This window comes from Candida theae (assembly GCF_024610275.1).
Source record: "Candida theae strain CBS 12239 chromosome Unknown scaffold15, whole genome shotgun sequence".
Lineage (NCBI taxonomy): Eukaryota > Fungi > Ascomycota > Pichiomycetes > Serinales > Debaryomycetaceae > Lodderomyces > Lodderomyces theae.
In genome coordinates, this window is record NW_026261353.1 from 151800 (window position 1) to 175584 (window position 23785).

Sequence of the window (23785 nt, forward strand, 5' to 3'; positions counted from 1 at the left end):
TGTTCTTTGATTGTTGTGGTTCTTCTTTTTGTGATAAATTGCACTATATTCCTTCAGGCGCAATTGCGAAATTAGAAGTGTTGCCAAAAATACACAAAACAAATCGCTCACGAAATTACACACTTCCTCATCAAGGATGCTTCATGTAACTACATCTTATTCACGCTGATTTTTCTCCTCTTCTGCACCGGCTGTGACAATTGATATTCCACTCTTCTTTTCAGCAGCGATGATGGTGGCACCACTTTCTCCATCTCAATAGGCAACGGCTCTTGTGACAAGAACTCAATTGAATCGGCAAATGAAAGATCCTTCACCTGTTTCGTGGCTTCTGCCATCGGCTTGTCAACTTTTTCTTGCGTCGTATATCCCATAGATGAAGCATTGATGTCTATGGCATCCTTACTCTCATCAGCAGTCTCTTCTTCATCCACTATACGAGGAATCTTATAGTCTCCGCCATAGTGTTGCCTGACTACTCCTGTTGATGCTTGTGAGTCGGGAATCACAGTTCGCACAACCCTTGCACTAAACTGAGTTTCCTTCTGCAAAGTTCTAGCCTTGAATTTTCTCAAGTTGAGTTTGACGAAATTGATTCTTGGTAGTTGGATATTAGGGAAATACACATCAACCACTGACTCATCATATGACAAATATGGATATTTTTCACACAATTTGGGAGCAAACATAACAAAATAATGTCTGCCTTTGACCAAAGGTGTGCCATAATTATCAACGATTCCATCAACCATTGGCGAAAACTCTCCGGAACCAATACGATACTTGGCAGTTCCAGAATCAAATTGACCCTCTTTGCAAACTACGAGCACACCCTCTTGAAACATGTTGTTCAACGCACGGGCAATAATATCAATATTTTCCACGGTCAAATTGGACAACTTCAACAATTCAGCAGTATTTGGAAACTCATGGTGATAAAGATAATCCCATAAAAGCCTAATTTTTTGCAACACAATCAAATCTGGATCAATTTCAAGCCCAAACATACATTTTGTACAAATGATTGGTCTCTTTAATGGCCTGTTGTATCCGTACTCGACAATGTTGACTTCTGTATGACATTTTTGACAAGTTGGAGAAATGTGCGACACATGCTGTGTCGTGGCTGCCGTTTCATTCTTGTCTGTATTTAAAAAACTATCCAAATGTAATGACGATGCAGGAACATCACCAAGTGGATCATCTGAATTGTCCAAAACATCAAAGGGGTCAACATGGGTGGAGTTTGCACCATTCTTGTTTGCAACAAGTACGCTCAACTTTACCTCGTTTTTGCCAGTGTTAATCGAACCAAGATCATTTATCCCTCGTTGTTTGTCAATCTTTATTGTAGTAGGCGGTAAATCCGTTGCATCTTCAAAATGCGGTGGTTGGTAATCCTTGGGACAAGAGTCGTTGAAAAGCAATTTGATCAAAATTGTTTTCTCTCTAGGCAATACATCAAAGGATTGTGTCATAACAATCAATCTTCGAACCATACCTTGGATTTGACTGATGATTTGATCATACTCAACAACCTCAAACTCCATCTCCCTATCATCAACTGACAACAGTACCCTGTTGGTAGTGTAGTTCACTCCAAACAAGTAGCTCTCACAAACATCAAGTTTGCTATTCTCTGGTATTTGGATTGCAAACAGGACTGCTTTTAAATACCCCTTTTCAATTGAGTCTTTTATACCCTCGTCGACACTCTTGATGATCAGATCAGCATATCTGGTGACACCCGGTCTCAATCTCTTTGTTCGGATGTAATTGGCATCTGGCCGTGGGTACCTTTCATTGTAGTACTTGGTGTCAATATAGTTGTTTTCTTCAAAAACATCGCGCAAAAACGTCACACAATAGATAGATACACTAATCAACTCGTGGATTAGCAATTGTGATTGTTGATTGGTGACACTCTGCCTCGCGAGCTGGGCTTGCATGATATAATCTCTTGGTTGAAGTGTGGTAGAAGTTGGTTGTAAAATAGGACAAAAGAAAAAAAAAAAATGAAAATGAAAAAGAAAATTGAGAGGAAAAGTGTTGCAAATTGGGACACTTTGCTATCACATGCACACAAATAGTGTAGTGAACCAACTATTGCGGTAATTCGAAATCTTTCCCCTCTGATCTCAACTTCTTAACATGATCCACGAGTTGTTGTAACCTTTTGCCCTTCAATTCTCCAGATACCAGACGTTCGTACGTCAATTCCTTATCCCAAATAGGTGCAACTAGTCCAGGAGTTCGCAACCCCTGCTTATCAATCAACTCTTGCAAGTGTCGATAATACTCCACATCTAGAGGGTACCCATACAAATGGAACTTGGACCCACTTCCCTTTTCAGCCAAATCTTTCTCATACGACTTTTGCCTCTCGTCCACGCTGGGAAGCTCGTACCTTCCACTATAATATCTGGCAATCAATGCCGATTGCGACTCCGACAAAGGCATAGGAATGATATTCTTTAGCAAAGCAACAAATGTGAGTGACGGATCATAAATATTGAAAATTTGCTTGTATAAATCGTAAACTTGAGTTCCTTCTTTTATAACATCACTTTGCAAAAATGGCATACTGTACAAATAACCAGTGCAAAAAATCACAACATCAATGTTGTCGTGTGTATCTCCGGACTTTGTTACAACAGATTTTTGTTTCCAGTCATATCTCTCTATCAAATCAATGTACTGGATCAAATCATTTTGAAATCCAATGTTGTCTAAATCACGTACTGAAACGTAAACTTGTTGCGCAACAGTGCTAAGCTGGGTCGAGATGTCAACACCACTAGCTGCATTTCCAATCACCAACACTGTTTTTCCTCTATAAGTATTTGGTGACTCAAAATACTTTGAATGGAGGATGGAATGGGGGATATTTTCATTCCACTCAGACAATCCTTCAACATTTGGGATGAACGGGGTGTTGAAATGGCCATTAGCGATAATCACAGCATCATATTCTAAGCAAGACAGTGACTTGTCATCAATCTCAACATCAACCTCCCAAACTTTATTCACTTTTTCGACACGAGTAACATTAGAGTTTTTCAGTATGTTGACCATTTCATGGGGGATAGTTGCGGCATAATCCTCAATGTACTTCCAAACCTTGCTCCTCTCCGGAAAAGTAAATGTTCCTTTAGGGAAGGGGTCATCACGGTACAGCATCAATGAGTGGCTGATATTTGTTTCCATAAACTTGTATATTGCCGAAAAATACAAATCTGAGGTTGTGGCATTCTTATCAGCAATCTCGCCGGCTAGGGGATCCGTACTAGGCACATGAGGATGAATCAATGACTTGTTTCCATTGTGATACCACAACCCACCTATGTGGTCTCTTCTCTCAAACACATCGATTGCTGCGAATTCAACTGGCTCCATAGCAAGCGCCTTGGCGGCAGCAAGTCCTGCTGGACCGCCGCCTACAATAGCAATCCTACTAAATAGTGGCTGGGCTTTCGTCATCACTAAATATGCTTACTTCTCCTGCTGTTGAATTGTTGAGTTCAGTGGAAATACTTGTTATTATATATAGGCATGCGTTGTGGCGCCATAAATATCTGTAGCGGCTTTTCAAAACTCCATATCGAGTTGGATGTAAAACAATAAGGAAGAAAAATAAAACCGAATTTCCAAAGCGGAACCACAAAACAGCACAGTATTACGTGATTTCTCACCCACCTTACCCATCCCCCAAGAGAAAATACATACAGTCCGGTGGAAGCAAATACAAACGACAATTAACAACGTGATACGAGATATACACTGACTCACTATGCTGTCACCTGACTCTTCTGTATCAAAATTCAGAGTTAAAAAGTTCCCAGTTGCAGAGGGAAACGGAAACCATTTCAGTCACCATCTGGTCGAACAAATAGCCCATGAGCCAGTCGCGAAAGTGACTAGCTGTTTAAGATGTCGCAAATTAAAGAAAAAATGCAATAAAGCCAAGCCAGAGTGCTCCAACTGTGATAAAGCAGGGGAAGAATGCCACTACGTCCCAAGAAAACAAAGAGTAACCAAGAAGGATAAATTGAATATTGAGCTGAATGGAACGGAAAGCACCCCACGCGAGACCATCCAGAGCTCGACAAGTCCAAGCATGCCACATCATGGTATAGAACATTTGAGTCCAGCGATACTGGATTCACTGTCGTATCTGAGTAATCAGCCGGAGCAAATACACTCACATTCAGCGAGATTATTCCATCCACAACTCCACACGAACTTCAACATGCCTTATACAGGTATCGAACACAACCAGTCTGATTTGAGATCCATCACGCCAACAACTGTATCCCAGCAACAACAACCTCATCACCAGAAGGCACAAATCGAAATACCAATGCAGGTTCCTAACAACAATGATGACGCACAAGAGTTCCCAACAATGTCAACACCGCCTCCTACGTTGAATGCAATCGATGCTCGAGCCCCGAGCTTTGATGCGTACCCTAAACAAATTTCCAAAGTCTTGTATGGTGCTGTTGGGATAAAAACAAACTCCAATGTCAGTATAATACCACCCATAATTGACAAAGTATTGTTGACACGAATCATGAATGCATTTTTCATGCATACATATAGAATATGTCCAGTCATAAACAAAGCTGAATTCCTCACCAAATTCAACCAAATGTTCAAAGACGATAGTGACTGCGTATCATTGGAAGAATTTCAAGATCAATATGAATTGTATATGGTATTGGCCATTGGTGGCACTCATTTGGAAAGATCGGGCATCATTGGTCGTGAGAAACGCATTTCTGAGTACTTTGTCTCCATGGCATTGTCGAGCGTGCACAACAATATCTCCAAGAACGACATTGTCAGTATGAAGAATTTGATGTTGCTAGCATTGTACTCTTTCTTCAATCCAGCAGAATTTATTGTGTGGGAAATTGCTGGGAAGTTGGCAAGAATGGCCATCCACTTAGGTTTGAATCAAGCAGTGTCTAAACAAGAGTCAGAGCGCTTGAGTGTGCGACAAATCGAAATGAGAACAAGGCTCTTGTGGTCGGTTTATACTATTGATCGATTGACTTCGGTAACCTTGGGCAGACCAGTGGCACTTCACGACGATGATATCAATGTTCCATTACCACAGATCCTAGATGACGAGGAATTGGATGATATAACCACGTATCGATTAGTTATCCATTTGAGACAAATTGAAGGGCAAATATTACGAAGAGTCCATTCTGTCAATGTGCAAAAGCAATTTCATAATAAAGGTAAGTCAGAAGAGGAATTGCGCGAACAAGTATTGCATGAACTACGCACTGAAATTGAAGAGTGGCACAGCAAGGCAAATGAGTTGGAACATACTACTACTAGGCCCAAGCAGTCGCTAGCGTTTAGGGCGCTGATACCATGGTTCACAGCTAGGTACAATCACTTGCTCATTCTTCTTTACCGTCCTTCATACTTGAATCCTCAACCACTGCAAGATAAACTTGATACTTTAGGCAAGGCATGCTTGCAAACGTTGTCTTCGACCTACAAATTGTTCAAGTCGAAATCGCTTCCGTTAAATTGGACCACATTGTATCGGTTTCTTATGGTTTGTACTACAATCTTGTATTGTCTATGTAAATGGGCTATTGACTTGATGGAATCAAAAACGGAGATATGCTACTGCATTGAAATTTTTCAAGCATTTGGAAGCGACTGGGTTGTGGCCAAGAAGTGTGCTGAGGTTTTCAAAAAGATCGAAAACAAGTTGTTGGAGATTACATTGACAGATGGTCACACAAGTGACATGGACAACTTGTCAAAAGAGCTTCTTGGTGCATCGAGCTCTTATCATGAGATATTGAACGTCCACTCCGTGGATCTCTGTATTGATAGTCAGTACATGTATGGGTTTGAGAGTTGATAAATAGAAAGACAGTTTTGGAGCGATATGTAATTAGAGTAATTTGTTAGTACCTCATCTATTCACGTGACAATCTGTATTTTTTTCTCTTTTCTTCCATTTTCTCTTCACTTTACTGGCAATTTGCCTACTTCCACTTCCACTTCTTTCCACTTTTAACCCACCAGTATGTTGTCTAGAGTTGCAAGAAATAGTCTCAGGGGAGTATCTTTACCCAAGAACATTGTTGGAATTTCTCGAATTGTTGCAATTCCAAGAAACTATGCCACCTCATCTTCCACTGACAACGGAGCAACAGAAGTTTTCACCAAGTTATCAGACTCAAATGACCCCAAAAGGACGCCCTTTTTCCAATACAGCTGGGGTTCATGGTTGAAAGATGACAAGTTGATGAAGAAGCAGCGTGAAACTGTTTTTTCAATTGAAGGGTTGACTACATCGCTCAATGATTTGGATAAATTGAGAGATGATTCGGGCCAATTGGCTGCACCAAAGGAAAATAAGGGATCTTTTGTATTGCAGCATAACTTGACAGATGATCTAGTTGGACCCAAATCCGGCAAACTTCTTGTTAAATCAATTGCATCGATTCACGAAGGAAAACATCATAGAGTGTACAAAGTGACATTGTCGACTGGTAAGGAGTTAGTATTGAGAATCCCATACAAGATTGACTCAGATGCAGCAATTGCTTCCAAAATCAAAAGTGAGGTTGCAACTTTGGATTTCTTGGATTTGAAATTGAACTTGAATGTCCCCAAAGTCGTTGCATATGGTCTGGATTCCAAGAACGAAGTTGGGTCTCCATTCATCTTGCAAGAATTTATTGGCGGCGATTTATTGATGAAAAAATGGCACCCATTGGATCCTGATTCCAAGGAAACAGAGAACCAATTGAAACAAGTCATTGACCCAATTGCCAAATTCCAAGATGATATTCTCGGAATAACATTCAACAAGTTTGGTTCGTTGTACTTTTACAATGATGTTTCACCCACATTACAAGCAGATGAACCATATAACGATGAAAAAGATGGAAAGTTGTTGAAACGATGGAGGATCGGACCAAGTGTGGAGAAGCAATTTACCAAGAACAAGAACAAGCTATCACAAAAGACAATCGACCAGTATAATGGACCTTGGGATGCTGCCAATCCAGTACAAGTTATGGAATCAGTGGCTGATATTGAGTTGGAAAATGCCAAGAACAAGCTTGCAATTGTTGATGCTGATGCTGGTGACGTCTCCGACAAGCAACTTTTACAAGATCAAATCACCACGTTTGAGCATTTGAAAGCTATCACGCCAAAATTGTTGAATCCTCACTCAAAATCCATCATGAATGTCGAGAAATTGTTTGAACCGAAATTGTTTGTGCCAGATTTAGATCCATTAAACGTAATTGAATCGAAAAATGGAAACTACTTTATTGATTTTGAAAATACAACAATAAAACCATTCATCTTAACTAGCTATCCAAACTTTGTTGCATACCATGGAGCCAAAGTTTACAATTTGGAAGAGGATATTGCTGGGTTTGCTGAGATGGATCCTGCAGAAAAGCAGCAGTATGAGTTTATGTACTACAAGACCAGAAACGAGAGGCTTTGGGAAGTTGAATTGAACAAACGCAGACACGACTTGATTGCAGTTGCATCGCCACACTTGAAAGTCTTGAAATCACCATACTTGCAAGCGCTTGATTTGAAAACCCCAAAAGATTATCTCTATGTTGAGGGTTCAATTGTCCAATTACAAGCTATGTGGGACGCTTACGTTGCAAATGAGCTCGTCAATCAGGACAAGAATGATCTGGTATTCCCCATAAAGTATGATGAGGAGTTCTTGGACAAGCATCAACAGGACTTGAGTGATTACCAAATGGAAACAGTTTCAAGTCCATTCAGTGCTACTGGTGGTTGGATCCCTCAAGACATGTTTGACACATTAAGGAGCCAGGGAATCATTGTTGAAACTGGCAACGGGGATTATAAGATTGAAACCGATAAGGTGTTGGAGAATTCGCCAACAGAGGAGAATGCGTGAGTAAGTTACCTTGTGCATCTCACTACGCAATGACAGTTTTAGATTGTTATATTCTTGTTTATAAATACTTTTTAGCTAGTAGCTTCACCTTGTAATCAAATTCTGGAGCTATTATAGCGCCATTCACATTGTAAAATGGACTCAACAAGACCTTTACATAAAGTTCATTAACATCTTGAAAAAATTGTCGTATACTATTATCATCCTTATTTGAGTCATAACAAAGCACAAATTTGATACTTCCTTGAGTTACATAAGCACTGATGTTTATGCCATAAAATTGATCAATTTTGCCCAAATTCAAGGCTTGTGTGGACCACATTTGCTCTTCGATAATGTCAAGACTAGCATTTGCAATGAACGGTAGCAATTCCTTAGTTGAAGCTGTGAATTGAGATTTTCCAGGGAGTTGTTGTTGTGAAGTCCCTGGAATTACTGAGGCAGTAGACGCTGGTGTAGCTGAAGACGACGATGATGTTGTTGGTGGTGGGGCATTTTTGAAGGATGAAAACTCAGCTTCGTATAGGGGATTGTCCTGTGTACCTATAATAACAAAGTAATACGAAGACATCTGTAGCTCGATGGACTGATAATGCGCTTGAAGGATGTTTAACCTACAAACATTGATTGATTTGATTGATTGATTTTGAACTTCATCAAATCGTAGAGAAAGTTGGCTCTCGATAACTGAATATTGCGGTGTGGATGTGGGGTGTTAATTTTTACAAAAGTGATCCCAAAATTGTAAAAGAAAAAACGTAAACAACCAAAACAGGAACTACCAATTTTAAACATTGCAGGAAGAAGATCAAACTTATAGCCGTATCGTGTGCTACAGAAATACATACAGGACAGCTGACCAAGACTTCACTACTTTGAAAATACAACGGAAACCAAAGGCATCTCCATTAACTTCAGCCATCCTTTTTTGTTTTTGTTTTTTTTTTGTCTATATCTCCAAAGGTGTTTAAACAAAGCACAAAGTAAAAGAGACATTTTTACAGATAGACCAAAACATGAACTTGAACAAAGTGATTAATCGTCGATCGTCGGAGCTTAATATATCTCAAAAAGATTGTGATACATCTTCAGACGATGACCAAATAAGACCAAACTTTATCCATTCGTCTGATATACCGAGAAAAGTTGCGTACTTGATCCACTCCATATCAAAATCTCGACTGAAACGCATTTCCGAAGAGTTTGGTCACAATTGTTGTGAAGTTAATGTCAATATTGAGCTAAATGCGTTGGTGTGTCGGAGCTCTACGAGGTTGGCTGCATTGTTGAAAAAGAATATGATCTCAGTTGTTCAAATGGACAATGACCCAGATATGACCCTGAGGCAAAGTTATCTTTACTCTATAATAACAAATCAAAAACAAAAGGAGATCCAGCCAGACGTTCTTCGAACTAAGGATGTGTTTATTGTCACTTTGAAACTAGTCGTGTCCAATTTTGATGCCCTGGGACATTTCACAATTGAGGAAAATGAAAACTTTCTTCTCCTACGGTCTTGCGACCCCAAAGGTGAATTGATTGATCAAATCAAGCGATACGTTGGTGACACTTGGACGAATCTACGGAATCAACATCATATCAAGGCAAAGCACGACAGCTCGAATTCAGATGTAAGTGATTCCACTTTGGAATGCAGCGAGGATGATGCATTGTGTATGGAAGATGATTTTGGAGGAGCCAGAATTGAGCCCTTGATTTCCAATGAAACCTTAACGGAGGAGTTTCGAAGAAGGTTTAGCGATATAAGTAATGAGGAAAAGGGACTGAAGTTGAAACACACTTTTCTTGAAAATATCGATAATCTAAGACACAATGATGAGAATGAATCGATGCTTAGAGATGAAGAAGCGACCGTTTTCCGTGATGGTTCGCTACAACAGCGCATGAAACTTTCACCCCTAACTCCTTGTGATCAAATCCATCTTGATGACTTGATTGAAGTTTCGTATGAAGAAAGTGACCAAGAATATACTGATGATTTTCAGGTGCATAGCTTTTTGGCTTCTTCTCCGCGGAAGGAGTTTGAGGATAATGATGATGGTGATGATGAAACAATGCAATTTTCGCCCCTGTCTTCTTCTTTCCAGTCGCCCACCAAAAGAAGGTCTAGGCCACGTTTGACTTCGAGTCACTCGGTTTCGTTGATCAACACCGATGATAAATTGGGGTTGAAATATGCTTACAATTCAGATTCAGCTGCTATTCCATCCTACATTAGACAAAACAAGAAATTCAAATTCATCAAGGTGGGGAAAGTCCAAAAATTTGTCAATTTGTTTGAAGAACAAACTCAATCTCAAAAAAAGTAATATAGTACAATTTAGTGATGATGTTTAAAGATCTAAAATTACGTAGTCAATATTCCTTCTACTCTGACACATCCTCTTGGTGCTCCACGTACTCATTGGTTTCTTCATCCTCTTCATTAAGCACTTCTGCATCATCTTGTTCCTTCTGCTCGAGATCATACTTTTGTTGATTCGTGAGCCCATCTTCAACTGTGGCGGGGTCTTCTGAGTCATGGTAACTAGCAAGTGCATCATCAGAATCTTCTTCATTGTCTGGAACGGGTGAGTAGTCTTCTTCGCCACTTGTCACCAACTCTCCATCCTCATTGTCTTCTTCTTCCTCTTCTTCTTCGTCACTGTCGTGAGCTTCACCATCCGCATTCTGTAATTCGTTGGTCACTCCCCTTGGATGGTCTTCAATCCAATTTTCAACCCACGAACTGATTCGGTCCACATTTTCATCCAAATCTTCAGCCTCATCACTTCTCAACTCGATAACAATTTCAGGTATGTAACTCTCTCTTGCCTCCGTTAAAATCACCTCCATTATTTCACAGTCCAAATTCTCCTGTATCTTGTTATCCTTGTAATTCCTCTTTGTTAATCTTTCATGTAGTTTTGAGTTATCTGTTCGTAATACAACAACAAGATCAATCAATCGTTCTGGAAATATTTCACAGCAATGCCAATCGACAATAGCGCCGCCTTTTTCTAATTCTGGCTCCAACTCATCCAACAATTTGTCTTCATCTACCACATGCGTATCAAGGTTCTTGTCGTATGATTCAAGACACTCTTTGTCCTTTGCAAATGCGCTGACATCAAAATGCTTGAACTTGATGGTTGTTTCTTTAGCAAACCCTCTATTCAACTGGTCTACCAAGGATTGTGAATGGGACGATTTCCCACATCCTGGGGTTCCGGTGATTATGATGTTTGGGATGTTTCTTCTAGACTCCGGCATGACTTTGTAAAGTGTAGTTGCTATATCGCTCTGTCCGGTGACCTGTGATTAAGAAAATATTGGGCTGGGGATGCAATGTGCAGAGACAGAGTGAGAGACAGAGTGAGAGACAGAGTGAGGAAGAAGAAGAAGAAAAAAAAAAAAATTAATTCAGTTCCGCTTGCTCAAGAGAAACTTACTCACCACCCAAAAAACCAACCTTCACCTTGAAACAGATAGGATATAATGACAACTACTGGCACAAGTATAGGCTCTAGTCAAACGACGACTCTACCGTCAAATAATGACACCAATGATTTAGCCAAGTACGGACTACAAGGCTTATCGTCGTTGGTGAGAATGGAACAAACAGATTTCACGAGTTATGCAATTGGCCAAGATATCGGCAAATGTGGATTGGACCTATCACCCAATGCAAAAATATTGAAGAATCTTGCAAGTCCGTGGCTGGAAACGTCACGGAGTGAAGTTGAACCACAATTTCAAATCCCTTTACATCTACAAAATTCTCAATTGAAGGACCATCAAATAGATCCAGCAACTTGCGATTCCAAAATTCAGAATTTCACTGATGAGACGTTATTTTATATATTCTACATGAAACCGCGGGATACGTTGCAAGAATACGCTGCAAGAGAATTGGTTGCTCGAAATTGGAGGTATCATAAAGACATTCAAGTCTGGTTAACAAAAGATAGCAATGTGGAGCCAGTTCTTATCGGCCAAGATGTGGAAAAGGGAGTTTACATATTCTTTGATCCACATAATTGGGAAAAAATCAGAAAGGAGTTTGTATTGCATTACAGTTCTGTACAAGCTTGAGATGTTATTCTTTGTTGTATGTAACTTTATCTACCTTGACTTCGTTGTTGAAATATGTGTAAATGTAAAGTATGCAAGTGGACCCTTTTGTATCTAGGATACAGAATGAAGGTATGTTTGTGTTTAACTCTGTTGCGTCATCAAGTGAATTCTTAAAGTCTTTGCCACTATCGTCTTGCTTCAGTTCGTCTCCGTTTTCAGGTTCTTGTTTGCCCTCATTTCCCGTGGATCCCTTGGTTTCGTTCGTCTCATTAGTCTCCTTGTTATCGACATTTTTGCTATGCATGCCGTCCTTGGTAGTTTTTTCCTCGGTTGCCTCTCTCCCCTTCCCCTCTGTACCATCCCTGCCTTCTTCGTCTTCTTCTTCTTCTTCTTCTTCTTCTTCTTCTTTATCATCTTCCTCATCATCTTCTTCAAATTCGGGCCAATCAAAGTTGAATGCGCCAGTAGCACTTCCAGGATTGACAAAGAACTTACCATCCAAAGTGTAGGCTTCAACTCGGTGTGTTCCACCCCATATCAACACATCCACATCCAACTCTCTTGCAAATGCACTCAATGCTAATGGATCTCCTCGCGGAACAATTTGATGGCCACTGGTGAAGCCAATCTTTAGATTGTCATGTACAAATCGACTGTACATGGGAACTTTAATGGCGGAATTTGCGGATGCTGTTTTTAACTCAGACCCCGCTATCAACTGCAATTGTTGTGATACCAATCCTGCATCATCGTATTCACCTTTTACTATTTCAAAGTTTGGCGAGATGTTGTTTAAAAACTGTAGTGTCGACGTTGAATTTATAATGTTTCCTAAACATACAACACGGTTGACTTTACTATTCGAGGGCTTGCTTTGAGGGTTGGGCGCCAATAGCTTTTTGAATTTTTGCGGTATATCTATCGATCTTTCTGGAATGAATAGGTCACCGATTGCAAGAGTTAGCATTGTTATCGTGTATGTTTTAGCTTGATGGTTGGGGGTGGTTGACACAACATCATTTTTTTATTGCCAGAGTTTTATCACCGAAATCGCGACATTATAGGATCGACTTCTTTCGAACACAAATTAAGCTATATAATAGTACACACGGTATTAATGATTAGTATTGATCTTCTCATAGACTTGAGGATAGTTTCTTTGGATTTCGTTAAACAATTCATCCCTTTGCAGCATCTGCAAAACTTCAGGATCCTTGCTCAAACATACAAAGAATGCAGCAACACCTGAACCAATAACACTCAAAGTGATGCTAGCAATTTGCATTGAAATTAAAAAGGTAAATGCGACAACTGGTGCGTAGTAATTACCATCGCTATTGTACCCAGGTTTGGTAAATTTGAGGTAAAGATATGCCAACAATGAGGACAAATAGGCAACAAACAATGAGTAAAAGTTTAATGCTACATTGATAAACATATCGTTCACCAATGCATCCATACCTTTAAACCTGAACATATCAAAAGTGTCCTTAGCTGAGCGGATATATGGCTTTCCGTAAAGCGCAACATATGAATATGCATACCTGTTGAAATATTGAACTAGCCAATCGATGAAACCAACAATTAGGTCAACAATGATCAAAGCACATTGACCAGCAAATGAGTCAACAAATTGGGATCTCACAATGTTGAGCAATTGTCTTACCAACTGGATAAAGGCCACAATTAAGGAACCAAAACAAATTGATCCAAAACAATAAGTCAAAGCTCTTTTCAAGGATGATAATGCTGGATGTCTTGGAGCCCCTTGGTCTGAGTTTGACAAGTAGTACCAAGTTCCATAGATTCCCGAAATAACAACATGGATAACATTCTTGATCACCTCAGAGATGTAGTAACCTGCAAAGAACACAAACACAAGAATACCGATTAATTTTGCTTGCGAACATGAGCCTCCTCCTACTTCACAAGCAGTGTTGTCGGCATTAGGCTTGTACTTGACATAAGTGGCCACAATCACAACACTAAACAAGATACCAAAACCGGCACTAACCACGAGTCCAAAGAATGCTGTCACCAATGTTGACGGATATTGTCTCATGACATCGATTACAATCCGCAAGATTGTTGCACTTAGAGGGATCCTACTTCTTGATCTCCAGTAACAATATGCAGCAAACAACCCAAATATCAAAAACACAATTGCGGCGCTGTAATAATGCTCAACAAAGTAGAAGATTGCAGTTCCAATGGATAGCACGACATTCAAAACACAGGCAACATAAATGAATTGCTTTGCAAATGCACGTATAAACATGAGTCCCAATGCCGCCAAGACTATAGACAAGACAATAACAAAAGCAAAAAGAATAACTGTGTTCCGGTTCACGGTAAATGAATTGGACGAGCCGTAAATACCACCTCCTTGGTCACCATAAGTCTGTCTCAATGCATTCAAGGTAATACCTGCAACAGCAATAAAACCAGCAACAACTAGTAAAAAGAAAATAGTAAAGGGCCAGTCGTTCAATCTAGGTTTTTCAATCTTGAAGCTCTCGTCAAAGTCTTGTGAAGGTTGAGGTTTTTCGTTTTTGGCATTTTCCAAGTCGGGTTGAACATAGTAAGTGTTGTCTTCCTGCTGCTGGTTGCTGTTTCCACCGTTGTCATATGGCTGAGCACCTGGAGGAGGGTAATTGGGTGGCGGGTACTTGTCGTTGGAATAACTCATGGCTTCAGCTGCACCTCAAATCAATAATTGCAAAAAGAAAGGATGGTATGTATAAAGATGAGATTAAAATTGCTGTAGAATGTCTTTGAAATGCGGCAATCCTAAACAACAAAAGGATGCGAAAATTACACAAAAATTGTGAATCTGAATGACTCTGGTGAGAGTTGTTTGTGGGTGGAGTGATATTGTTTGGTAGGTCGGGTTAAGCAGCTAGTGCAATGGGCTTGTGCTAGTACCAACTCTCCTCTTGAAGTGTAGTAGGTGAAGCTTGTCACACATTTTATACGTTTACTTTATTTTTTATTTTTTTTTAGTTATGTAGCAGTTTCCTCGGAACAGCAACCTGAAATTCGGTCACAAAAAGGGAAATGTAAACAAAACCCAAAAAGAAGAAAAAAAAAGAAAAGAAGACATATGCAGCATGAGGCTTTCTCTGGGTACGTGCGGCAATGGATTGAGGGAAGTGCATCGGAAGGGAAAAGCTCTCCATTCAATCGAGGCTACATTGCAGAATAGTTGAACTGGTTGCAGTGTCGCTTACTTTGCTGTTTTAATTTCGCTGGTCACTGTTTTTATGCTCTTGACCAAACTTTATTACGTCATATAAAGAATACTAAACAAAGATATCTAAAAGGAAACAAGCCGGCCATTTCTCATATTTAATTGAGAGTATCCTCCCCACTGCAACGTCTCTCTCAAAATGCCCTGTTCACCCCTGGAGCAATGCATCAAAAAGCATTTGAGTATGCGTCCTTGGAAGCGACCCAAATTACAACTTCTATTTGACGTACTCTTCAAACTTTTACTCTTAGCACAGTTTCAATATATCCCAAAAATGCTACTTTCAAAGCAACTGACAGGAAATGTGCTGGATTGTCTTTTTCGACAAAATAATTGCATTTTGTACAAAACATCGTTGTCAGCTGTTCTAAAAAGAAACAGTGGATAAGGATATACGAATTGTCTGAGAAATACACTCAGGGCAAAAAAATTCTACATCCTCAATACATAACAATCTAAAAACTATACAAAGTCCTCGTACCTTCTCTTTAAAACTACTGTCTTTATTATTATTTTTTTTTTGCAACAAATTCAACGAAATATATTACCCAAGCAAGATCAATTAATTTTTGCCCTCAATATTTCCGAACAAAGCTTAATTGACTTTTTCTAAGCCCTTATTCCTACAGCTTTCACAAAATTAATATTTTCAACAGATTACAGGGTTTTACGGTCACTAGAGTGGCCCGTATTAGAAAGTTTCCACTTGTAACATTTAGCTTTTGATAAACCCTATGAATATTTTTTTTCTTGAAAATCGCTCTTATGGCCAAGTTGGTAAGGCACCTCACTAGTAATGAGGAGATCGTAGGTTCGAATCCTGCTGAGAGCATTTTTTTGTGATTTTTTTTTTTGTTATTCTTGCTGCAAAATGACAAGAAGTGAATTTTGCCCTTCCTAAATTCTTGTAGCATTCGTAACGCCATTTATCTCTTACACACCCTCGCACACTCCCACACTGTCCCAAATACCTCACCAACCCAGCAATGACTGATACACCACTGTCAATGGCCTACAACGATGGCCCCTACCACGCCTGGTGCAAAGACAACGGAGCCAATGTGTCCACTGATACAATATTGGCCATCTTTGCAAACCTTGGTCGGCGGTTTGGATTCCAGGACGATAATGTAAGCAACATGTACGAGTTGTTTATGACGCAGTTGGACTCTCGATCAAGTAGAATGAATTGCTCAGAGGCATTGTTGTCCCTACATCTACATTACATTGGAGGTGATTCTGCCAATTACAAGAAATGGTACATGGCTGCTCAGTATCCCTATGAAGATGAAATATGGACCCCCAAGGACAAGTTTATAGTCATGGATAATGATGAATGGAAACAAAGGTTGCGAGTGTTTCGAGAGGAAGATTACGTGTTTCAAATTGCCTTGTATTTGCTAATTTGGGGAGAGGCCAACAATATCAGGTTTATGCCTGAGTGCATTTGTTTCATATATCAATGTGCATTGGACTACGTGGGACCTGATCTTGAAAGATTCTACTTTTTAGATAAAGTTATCACACCATTGTATAAGTTTCTTAGGGATCAGCAGTATGATTTGATAGATGACAAGTGGAGCAGAAAAGAGATTGACCATTCACAAACTATTGGTTACGATGATATCAATCAACATTTCTGGAGTCCCCAAGGACTATACAAAATTAGGCTAGACAATGGAATTAGAGTTTACAAGCTTAAAAGAAAAGATAGATTCAAAGAAATACACTTGATAGATTGGAAGAAATCATTATCCAAAACATATAGAGAGAGGAGAACTTGGATCCATGTTTTGAGTAACTTCAATCGAATATGGATTATTCACGTGTCGGTGTTTTGGTACTTTATGTCATTCAACTCGCCATCCTTATACACGGCAGACTATACACCCGACAGGACACCACTAGTGCATGTTAGATTGGCCATTGTGTCTGCAGGTGGTGCTTTGGCCGCCTTGATCTCCCTTTTTGGTGCAATTTCCGAATTCTTATTTCTCAATAGTAAGAATTTCAAAAAGTTGATTACATCTGCAATTTTATTGATTTTCAATATTGCGCCAATTGTTGTAATTTTCATTTTCCTCCCATGGTCACAATATTCCCACACGGGCAATGTGGTATCTGGGCTGTTGCTTACATTTTCCATTTTAACGTTTGTTTATTTAGCAACCATACCTCCTGGTAGCTTTAGTTCAATTTTTTCAAATTCATTTCCCAAATTATCATTGAGAAGCCGAGCATTTTCAATTTCATTATGGGTGGTTGTGTTTGCAGCAAAGTACTCAGAGTCGTACTTCTTTTTGATTCTTTCTTTAAAGGATCCAATTCAGATTTTATCGACATTGTCATTGGATTGTCGTAATGGTCATTTCCTTTGTCCAGCACAGCCTAAAATTACATTGTGCTTGTTTTATTTCACCGACTTGATCCTTTTCTTTCTTGACACATACCTTTGGTATGTTATTTGCAACGTCATCTTTTCCGTTGGATTGTCATTTGCATTGGGAGTTTCCATTTTCACACCGTGGAGAAATATATTCTCAAGATTGCCAGATAGAATCTTGACCAAGGTTTATCATGGGGATTCCTCAAACAGTTTGATATTGGTCATATCGCAAATATGGAATGGGATCGTCATTTCGATGTTTAGAGAGCATATCCTTTCCGTTGAACAAGTGAAGAAGTTGATTTATCAACGTGAAGAAGAAGAGGGAAATGTTAAACCACCATTGTTTTTTGCTAATGAAGATGACAATACATTCAAGTTATTGGCATACATCAAAATAGAAGAGGAATGGGAGAGAAGAATCACTTTTTTTGCCCAATCATTATCAAGTCCTCTTCCAGACTCGTTTCCAGTGGTGTCGATGCCGGCATTCACGGTGCTCATCCCTCATTACTCAGAGAAGATTCTTTTAGGGTTGAAAGATTTGATCAAGGAACAATCTTTTTCAAAGTTGACTTTGCTAGAGTATTTGAAGCAACTACATCCCAATGAATGGAGATCGTTTGTCAAGGATAGCAAAATGATTCAGTCAATAGATGACGAAGATGACGATGACTTGGATGAATATGAAAAATCCAAAGAAAATGAGGATTTGCCCTACTATTGTATTGGGTTCAAAGATTCAGCACCTGAGAATACATTGAGAACAAGAATCTGGGCGGCATTGCGTTGTCAAACATTGTACCGCACAGTTTCTGGGTTTATGAATTACGAAGTTGCTTTAAAGATTTTGTATCGTAGTGAAAACATTGGGTTTGAGAGTGAGGGTGACTTATTTATTGAACGAGAGATGCAAGAGTTTGTGGATCGCAAATTTAGTTTGATTGTGGCCATGCAAAATTTCCAAAGTTTCTCCACAGAAACTGCCGACGATGCCGACGTATTGTTTCGAGCATTTCCTAATGTAAAGATTGCTATTTTGGAAGTGGAAAATGGCACTTATTATTCAACCTTGTTGGATGTATCGCAACGGGATCATAACGGGAATTATCGTAAAAGGTTCAAAATCCGATTATCAGGGAATCCAATTTTGGGTGATGGCAAATCCGATAATCAAAACAATGCCCTCATTTTTTACCGAGGTGAGTATATCCAAGTTATTGACTCGAACCAGGATAATTATGTTGAGGAATGCTTGAAAATTAAATCATTATTGACGGAGTTTGAAGAAATGGATCTTGATGTGTCTCATGGATACATTGCCGATCCTATTTTGGAGCCACCCCCCACAGTTGCAATTGTTGGGTCTAGAGAGTTTATATTCTCCCAGAATATTGGTATATTAGGTGACATTGCAGCTGGTAAGGAGCAAACATTTGGCACTTTATTTGCGAGAACAATGGGCGAAATTGGATCTAAGCTACACTATGGACATCCTGATTTCCTAAATGGGATATTTATGACAACAAGAGGAGGCATATCAAAAGCCCAAAGAGGTTTGCATCTTAATGAGGATATATATGCTGGCATTACCGCCATGTGTCGAGGAGGTAGAATTAAGCACTTTGACTACTATCAATGTGGAAAGGGACGTGATTTAGGGTTTCAATCAATTGTCAATTTCACGAAAAAGATTGGTGCTGGAATGGGTGAGCAACTTTTGTCAAGAGAATACTTTTACCTTGGTACGAAATTACCCATTGATCGATTCTTGTCATTTTATTACGCACACCCAGGGTTCCACATTAACAACTTGTCCATTATGCTCTCGGTCAAGATTTTCATGTTTTTGGTGATGAATATGGGTGCTTTGAACCATAATACGGTTGAATGTGATGAAAATGATCCAGTTGCTGGGTGTCATACATTGATGCCGGTATTGAATTGGATCGACCGATTTATTCTTTCGGTGTTTGTATGCTTTTTCATTTCGTTTCTCCCGTTGATTATCCAGGAGTTGATTGAAAAGGGGTTTGTGAGATCTGTTTTCCGAGTCATTTTGCACATTGTTTCATTATCCCCCTTTTTCGAAGTTTTCCTTTGTCAAGTTTACTCTCGTGCATTGCGTGATAACTTTGTCTTTGGGGAAGCACGATACATTGCCACTGGGAGAGATTTTGCCATTTCAAGAATCTCATTTGCTACATTGTACACTAGGTATGCCAATTTATCGATGTACAGTGGAATTGAGATTTTCATGGTGATTTTGTTTGGTATGATGACTGTGAAGCGGATTGCCCTTTTGTGGTTTGCCATCACCGTATTGGCATTATGTTTTGCCCCATTTATGTTTAATCCTCATCAATTTAGTTTTATTGATTTTTTCCTTGACTACAGAGACTTTATCCGTTGGTTGTCGAGAGGCAATTCGAAAGTTAAAGAGTCCTCGTGGATTCAGTTTTGTCAGAATGAGAGATCAAGACTAACGGGAGAGAAATTTGAAGGACACTTGCTGGGAAGAAATTCAACCACATTCAATTTGCTACTTGGTGAAGTTGCTACGCCCATGATTAGTTTTGTCTTGTACTTGATTCCATTCTTGTTTTTACATTCATCGGATAAGTTGTTTGTATTGGATTTGGCCAATCCATTGATCAAGGTTGCCATCACCATATTCGTGCCATACGTGTTAAACATTGTTGTCTTGATATTGATCTGGGTATTGTCGTTGACCATGGCACCAGTCTTTGCACTTTGCGTAAAGAAAATTGCATCATTTTTTGCAGCATTGGCCCATTTCTTGTCCATTCTGTTCCACATCATCAATATTGAATTTTTATTGCTATTGCAAGAGTTTAGCTTTATTCATTTGATAAGTGCCTTGTTGGTTGTTTTCAGTTTTCATCGCGCTTTATCAAGCTTCATATTGATCACTTGTGTTTCACGTGAACGAGGAGAGAATGTGACTAATAGAGCGTGGTGGTCGGGGAAATGGTATCGTAGTGGGTTGGGATTCAGAGTAATTACACAAAATATGCGTGAATTGATTATCAAAATGTTGGAATTGAACAAATTTACACTTGATTTCTTTTTGGGCCATGTTTTACTCTTGGTCATGTTTCCATTATTGTTTGTGCCATACATTGATACGTTACACACGAGTCTCTTGTTTTGGTTGAAACCAAGTCGACAATTCAAGCGGGGCATAATTTCAAAAAGGCAAAAGAGGAAAAGAAATTGGCAAGTGGTTCGATACTTTTTCCTTTTCGTTTTGATAATTGCCACTTTTATTGCGTTAATTGTGATTCCACCAATATTCAAGACACAATTATTAAAGTTGCAAAAGAAGTTGACAAATGTGGTTGTTGCAAAAGGAAATGAGTGAGTGAGTAAGCGAGCGAGTGAGGGTAGTGCAAGTGTGGCAAGGGAGTTTTGTTTGTTTATTGTTTTTTGTTTACAGAGTCTTATATACAGTACATATATTTATTTATTTATTATTATGAACAATTTTTTTTTTTTTTTTTTTTAAATTTTTATAGGGAGATCCAACCTGTCTATGATCTCTCTTTGATATAGGCAAAGAGTAGCTAGTACAATGAAGCAATCGAAAGCAGATCTACTAAAGAGGTTTGCTGATAACCGGGAAGAGGATGAAATATTTGGTGATGTGGAATCAATCGATTTTATTTCCAATGGACTGAGGCAACAAGTTCAACAGCAACAGCAACAGCAACAGCAACAACAACAGCAACAACAACAGCAACACCAGCGACAACAACGAGAACACAGCAGCAACATTGAGGACGACGACGACAATGGAGTAGAAACGTTAAAAATCAATCAACTACATATCAACAATCTGCCGCTGTTTCAACTTACGCCCAAGAACGAACTCACTTCCTCCTCTTCACCACAACACACAAAATCAAGCAAGTTCAGTGCTGGAAGAAACAATCGTGATTCGAGGGGCAGTACCAACAGTAGCGCTAAACGAATAACAAGAGATGCATTGAGTGAATATAGCGAAGAGAACGATACAGTTGTCACATCTGAGCTTTCACAAGATGAATTCGAGGGATGGGACGAGTGCTTCAGCAAGAACCAGAGCATATACCAACAAATGAATCAGCGACTAATTGCAAAGAAAGTAGCTCAACAAAAGGAAGCAGAACGGGAACAGAAGGAATTCCTTGAACATAAGCAGAGCAAATTGTTTGGCCATAGAGAAGATCCTAACCAAACTTTGAAACTACGTGAAGGTGTGGAAATTGAAAGTGGCAAGGGCCATAAATTGACCAGTACCAATTTGAGCTTGTTAGATCATTTGGAAAATGAGAAGACAATAAACTATGAGCTTACGAGAGACGATGATGATCAATTTGAAGATGGGTTTGATGTTGATTTTGAGGAGAGTATTCAAAGGATCAAACAGCAGCAGCAACAACAACAACACATTCATCAACAGCAGAGACTGCGTCAAAAGATGGGCGCCGTTGATGTCGCAAAGCACAATTTATTTCACAAACAGTCAATGCCGTCATTAGGTAAGAAATCGGCCAATACAATCAAGAAATTCAAATCGACAATGGACTTAAATGTGGATACATTACATGAACACCCAAATGAGCAACTACAACAACAACAACAACCGCCCAGCTTTAATTTCAATAATCGTGTAATCACCAAACTTGACCGCATACCCTCGTTTTACAATAAGCCTAGAATTCCTGATCCTGAATCGCGGATGCAACTACTTGATAAGTATGCCGAACGCAAGGAGAAGGAAAAAGACAGGGACAATTTGGAAAGTAGAGGTAATGCTACTGCAAAGGCAAATTCAAAGAATTCTCAATCAACGGACCACCACCATCATCATCACGGCAATGATCGCCGACGCCATCCACATGCGAAAATGGGCCATATACGACATTTGAATGACGATGCAGCAACTCGCCATAATCTAGGACAGCCCTACAGCGGTAGCCTTGCCAATAACAATGCTCTTCCACGATCGAAATCTATGGTATTCAACAAGGCTCAGAATAGGTGGGAGGGAAACGAAGTAGATTTACTTCGATTTGAACAAAAGCCTTCATTGGTTACCATGCAGGAGATTGAACCTGTTGGAAGAAAAGCTACAATATACAAAGGTGAATCCGGAACCGATGCGTTGCAAGAGATTGAAGATGAAGATGAAGATGGCGAGGGTGGGTTTCCAGGCAGGAAGCGACACGGAAACATGTTGTATGATGAAATCAATTTGAAATGGATCAATTTGGATCGAGATGACGAGTATCTTTTGGATGATATACCAGACTTGATTGAACCGTTGGAGACTATTCGTCAGCATCATAACCTCCAACAACAACAACGACAACAGCAACAGTGGGATCAGTACTCACCCACGAGACCAAGACTCGGTGGTACCAATGTACTAGCCGAAGCAGGAGCAGGTGGCACAACAAACACAATCTATGTTCTTCAATCACCAACTTCGCGACGTGGATTGAGTCAATTCACCCAACGCACTGCATCATCAGCGGACTCGGTGGTGCCCCAGCAAATGCAACAAGTGCAACAACAACACCCACGACTCGGTATGTCGAGATCCACTTTACTTCGCTCCCAATCTTCATCTTTGGGCGTGAACAAGCAACAGCAACAGCAACAGCAACAGCAACAGCAACAACTATCTCACCCATATAGTATAGCGAATGACCATGATCTTGCTGATGTTGATGTCGGTCTCAAACACGTCCCTCCAGTATCTCAAAGATTGCAAGAGAAATTCATCAAGGAAGAAGCGAAATTAAACCGCAAGACCAATCATTGGTTTATTGATGATAATAATGACGTCAAGTTGGATTACTATTGGGAGATTCGGAAATTGATCATGGAGGAATGATGACCAAGCGCAGAGAGTGCAACCTGTTTTTTTCTTTTTTTGTTTTTTTATGTAATATTATTATGAAATATAAATGTATACCCCAAAAGAATGAATTTTTGCACTTTTTTAATGTATCTTAATATCTCTCTCTCTATTTTTTTTTTTTTTTTTTTTAATTTAGTTTTCAATGTATACAAAAGGGAAAATTTATACGTGATTTATATATATATATTTATGTATGGGTGT

At 39.4% G+C, this 23785-nt stretch overlaps 12 protein-coding genes across 12 annotated transcripts; 6 read left to right on the plus strand and 6 right to left on the minus strand. All coding sequences in view use genetic code 12, as the record gives it.

Annotated features, from left to right (window-relative positions):
- Positions 1-149: 149 nt before the first annotated feature.
- KGF57_000629 (uncharacterized protein) lies at positions 150-1949 on the minus strand (the record flags this gene model as incomplete). The annotated part of the gene is made up of 1 exon (XM_051755117.1): positions 150-1949. The coding sequence occupies one exon, from the start codon at positions 1947-1949 to the stop codon at positions 150-152; it is 1800 nt and encodes a 599-aa protein (XP_051610894.1).
- Positions 1950-2103: 154 nt separating this feature from the next.
- On the minus strand, positions 2104-3480 carry KGF57_000630 (N,N-dimethylaniline monooxygenase; the record flags this gene model as incomplete). Its single annotated transcript, XM_051755119.1, has 1 exon — positions 2104-3480. The coding sequence occupies one exon, from the start codon at positions 3478-3480 to the stop codon at positions 2104-2106; it is 1377 nt and encodes a 458-aa protein (XP_051610895.1).
- A 310-nt stretch (positions 3481-3790) lies between these two features.
- STB5 (Stb5p) lies at positions 3791-5893 on the plus strand (the record flags this gene model as incomplete). The annotated part of the gene is made up of 1 exon (XM_051755120.1): positions 3791-5893. One exon carries the CDS (start codon positions 3791-3793, stop codon positions 5891-5893), a length of 2103 nt encoding a protein of 700 aa, XP_051610896.1.
- A 168-nt stretch (positions 5894-6061) lies between these two features.
- KGF57_000632 (uncharacterized protein) lies at positions 6062-7939 on the plus strand (the record flags this gene model as incomplete). Its single annotated transcript, XM_051755121.1, has 1 exon — positions 6062-7939. One exon carries the CDS (start codon positions 6062-6064, stop codon positions 7937-7939), a length of 1878 nt encoding a protein of 625 aa, XP_051610897.1.
- A 58-nt stretch (positions 7940-7997) lies between these two features.
- On the minus strand, positions 7998-8861 carry TRS20 (TRAPP subunit; the record flags this gene model as incomplete). The annotated part of the gene is made up of 2 exons (XM_051755122.1): positions 7998-8525; positions 8784-8861. The coding sequence occupies 2 exons, from the start codon at positions 8859-8861 to the stop codon at positions 7998-8000; spliced, it is 606 nt and encodes a 201-aa protein (XP_051610898.1).
- A 94-nt stretch (positions 8862-8955) lies between these two features.
- Positions 8956-10269, plus strand: CTA9 (Cta9p; the record flags this gene model as incomplete). Its single annotated transcript, XM_051755123.1, has 1 exon — positions 8956-10269. The coding sequence occupies one exon, from the start codon at positions 8956-8958 to the stop codon at positions 10267-10269; it is 1314 nt and encodes a 437-aa protein (XP_051610899.1).
- A 58-nt stretch (positions 10270-10327) lies between these two features.
- HBR1 (nucleoside-triphosphatase) lies at positions 10328-11212 on the minus strand (the record flags this gene model as incomplete). The annotated part of the gene is made up of 1 exon (XM_051755124.1): positions 10328-11212. One exon carries the CDS (start codon positions 11210-11212, stop codon positions 10328-10330), a length of 885 nt encoding a protein of 294 aa, XP_051610900.1.
- A 225-nt stretch (positions 11213-11437) lies between these two features.
- KGF57_000636 (CCR4-NOT core subunit) lies at positions 11438-12034 on the plus strand (the record flags this gene model as incomplete). The annotated part of the gene is made up of 1 exon (XM_051755125.1): positions 11438-12034. The coding sequence occupies one exon, from the start codon at positions 11438-11440 to the stop codon at positions 12032-12034; it is 597 nt and encodes a 198-aa protein (XP_051610901.1).
- A 4-nt stretch (positions 12035-12038) lies between these two features.
- On the minus strand, positions 12039-12983 carry KGF57_000637 (retromer subunit; the record flags this gene model as incomplete). The annotated part of the gene is made up of 1 exon (XM_051755126.1): positions 12039-12983. The coding sequence occupies one exon, from the start codon at positions 12981-12983 to the stop codon at positions 12039-12041; it is 945 nt and encodes a 314-aa protein (XP_051610902.1).
- A 147-nt stretch (positions 12984-13130) lies between these two features.
- Positions 13131-14705, minus strand: KGF57_000638 (uncharacterized protein; the record flags this gene model as incomplete). The annotated part of the gene is made up of 1 exon (XM_051755127.1): positions 13131-14705. One exon carries the CDS (start codon positions 14703-14705, stop codon positions 13131-13133), a length of 1575 nt encoding a protein of 524 aa, XP_051610903.1.
- Positions 14706-16252: 1547 nt separating this feature from the next.
- GSL1 (Gsl1p) lies at positions 16253-21037 on the plus strand (the record flags this gene model as incomplete). Its single annotated transcript, XM_051755128.1, has 1 exon — positions 16253-21037. The coding sequence occupies one exon, from the start codon at positions 16253-16255 to the stop codon at positions 21035-21037; it is 4785 nt and encodes a 1594-aa protein (XP_051610904.1).
- A 210-nt stretch (positions 21038-21247) lies between these two features.
- On the plus strand, positions 21248-23557 carry BFA1 (Bfa1p; the record flags this gene model as incomplete). The annotated part of the gene is made up of 1 exon (XM_051755130.1): positions 21248-23557. The coding sequence occupies one exon, from the start codon at positions 21248-21250 to the stop codon at positions 23555-23557; it is 2310 nt and encodes a 769-aa protein (XP_051610905.1).
- Positions 23558-23785: the final 228 nt, after the last annotated feature.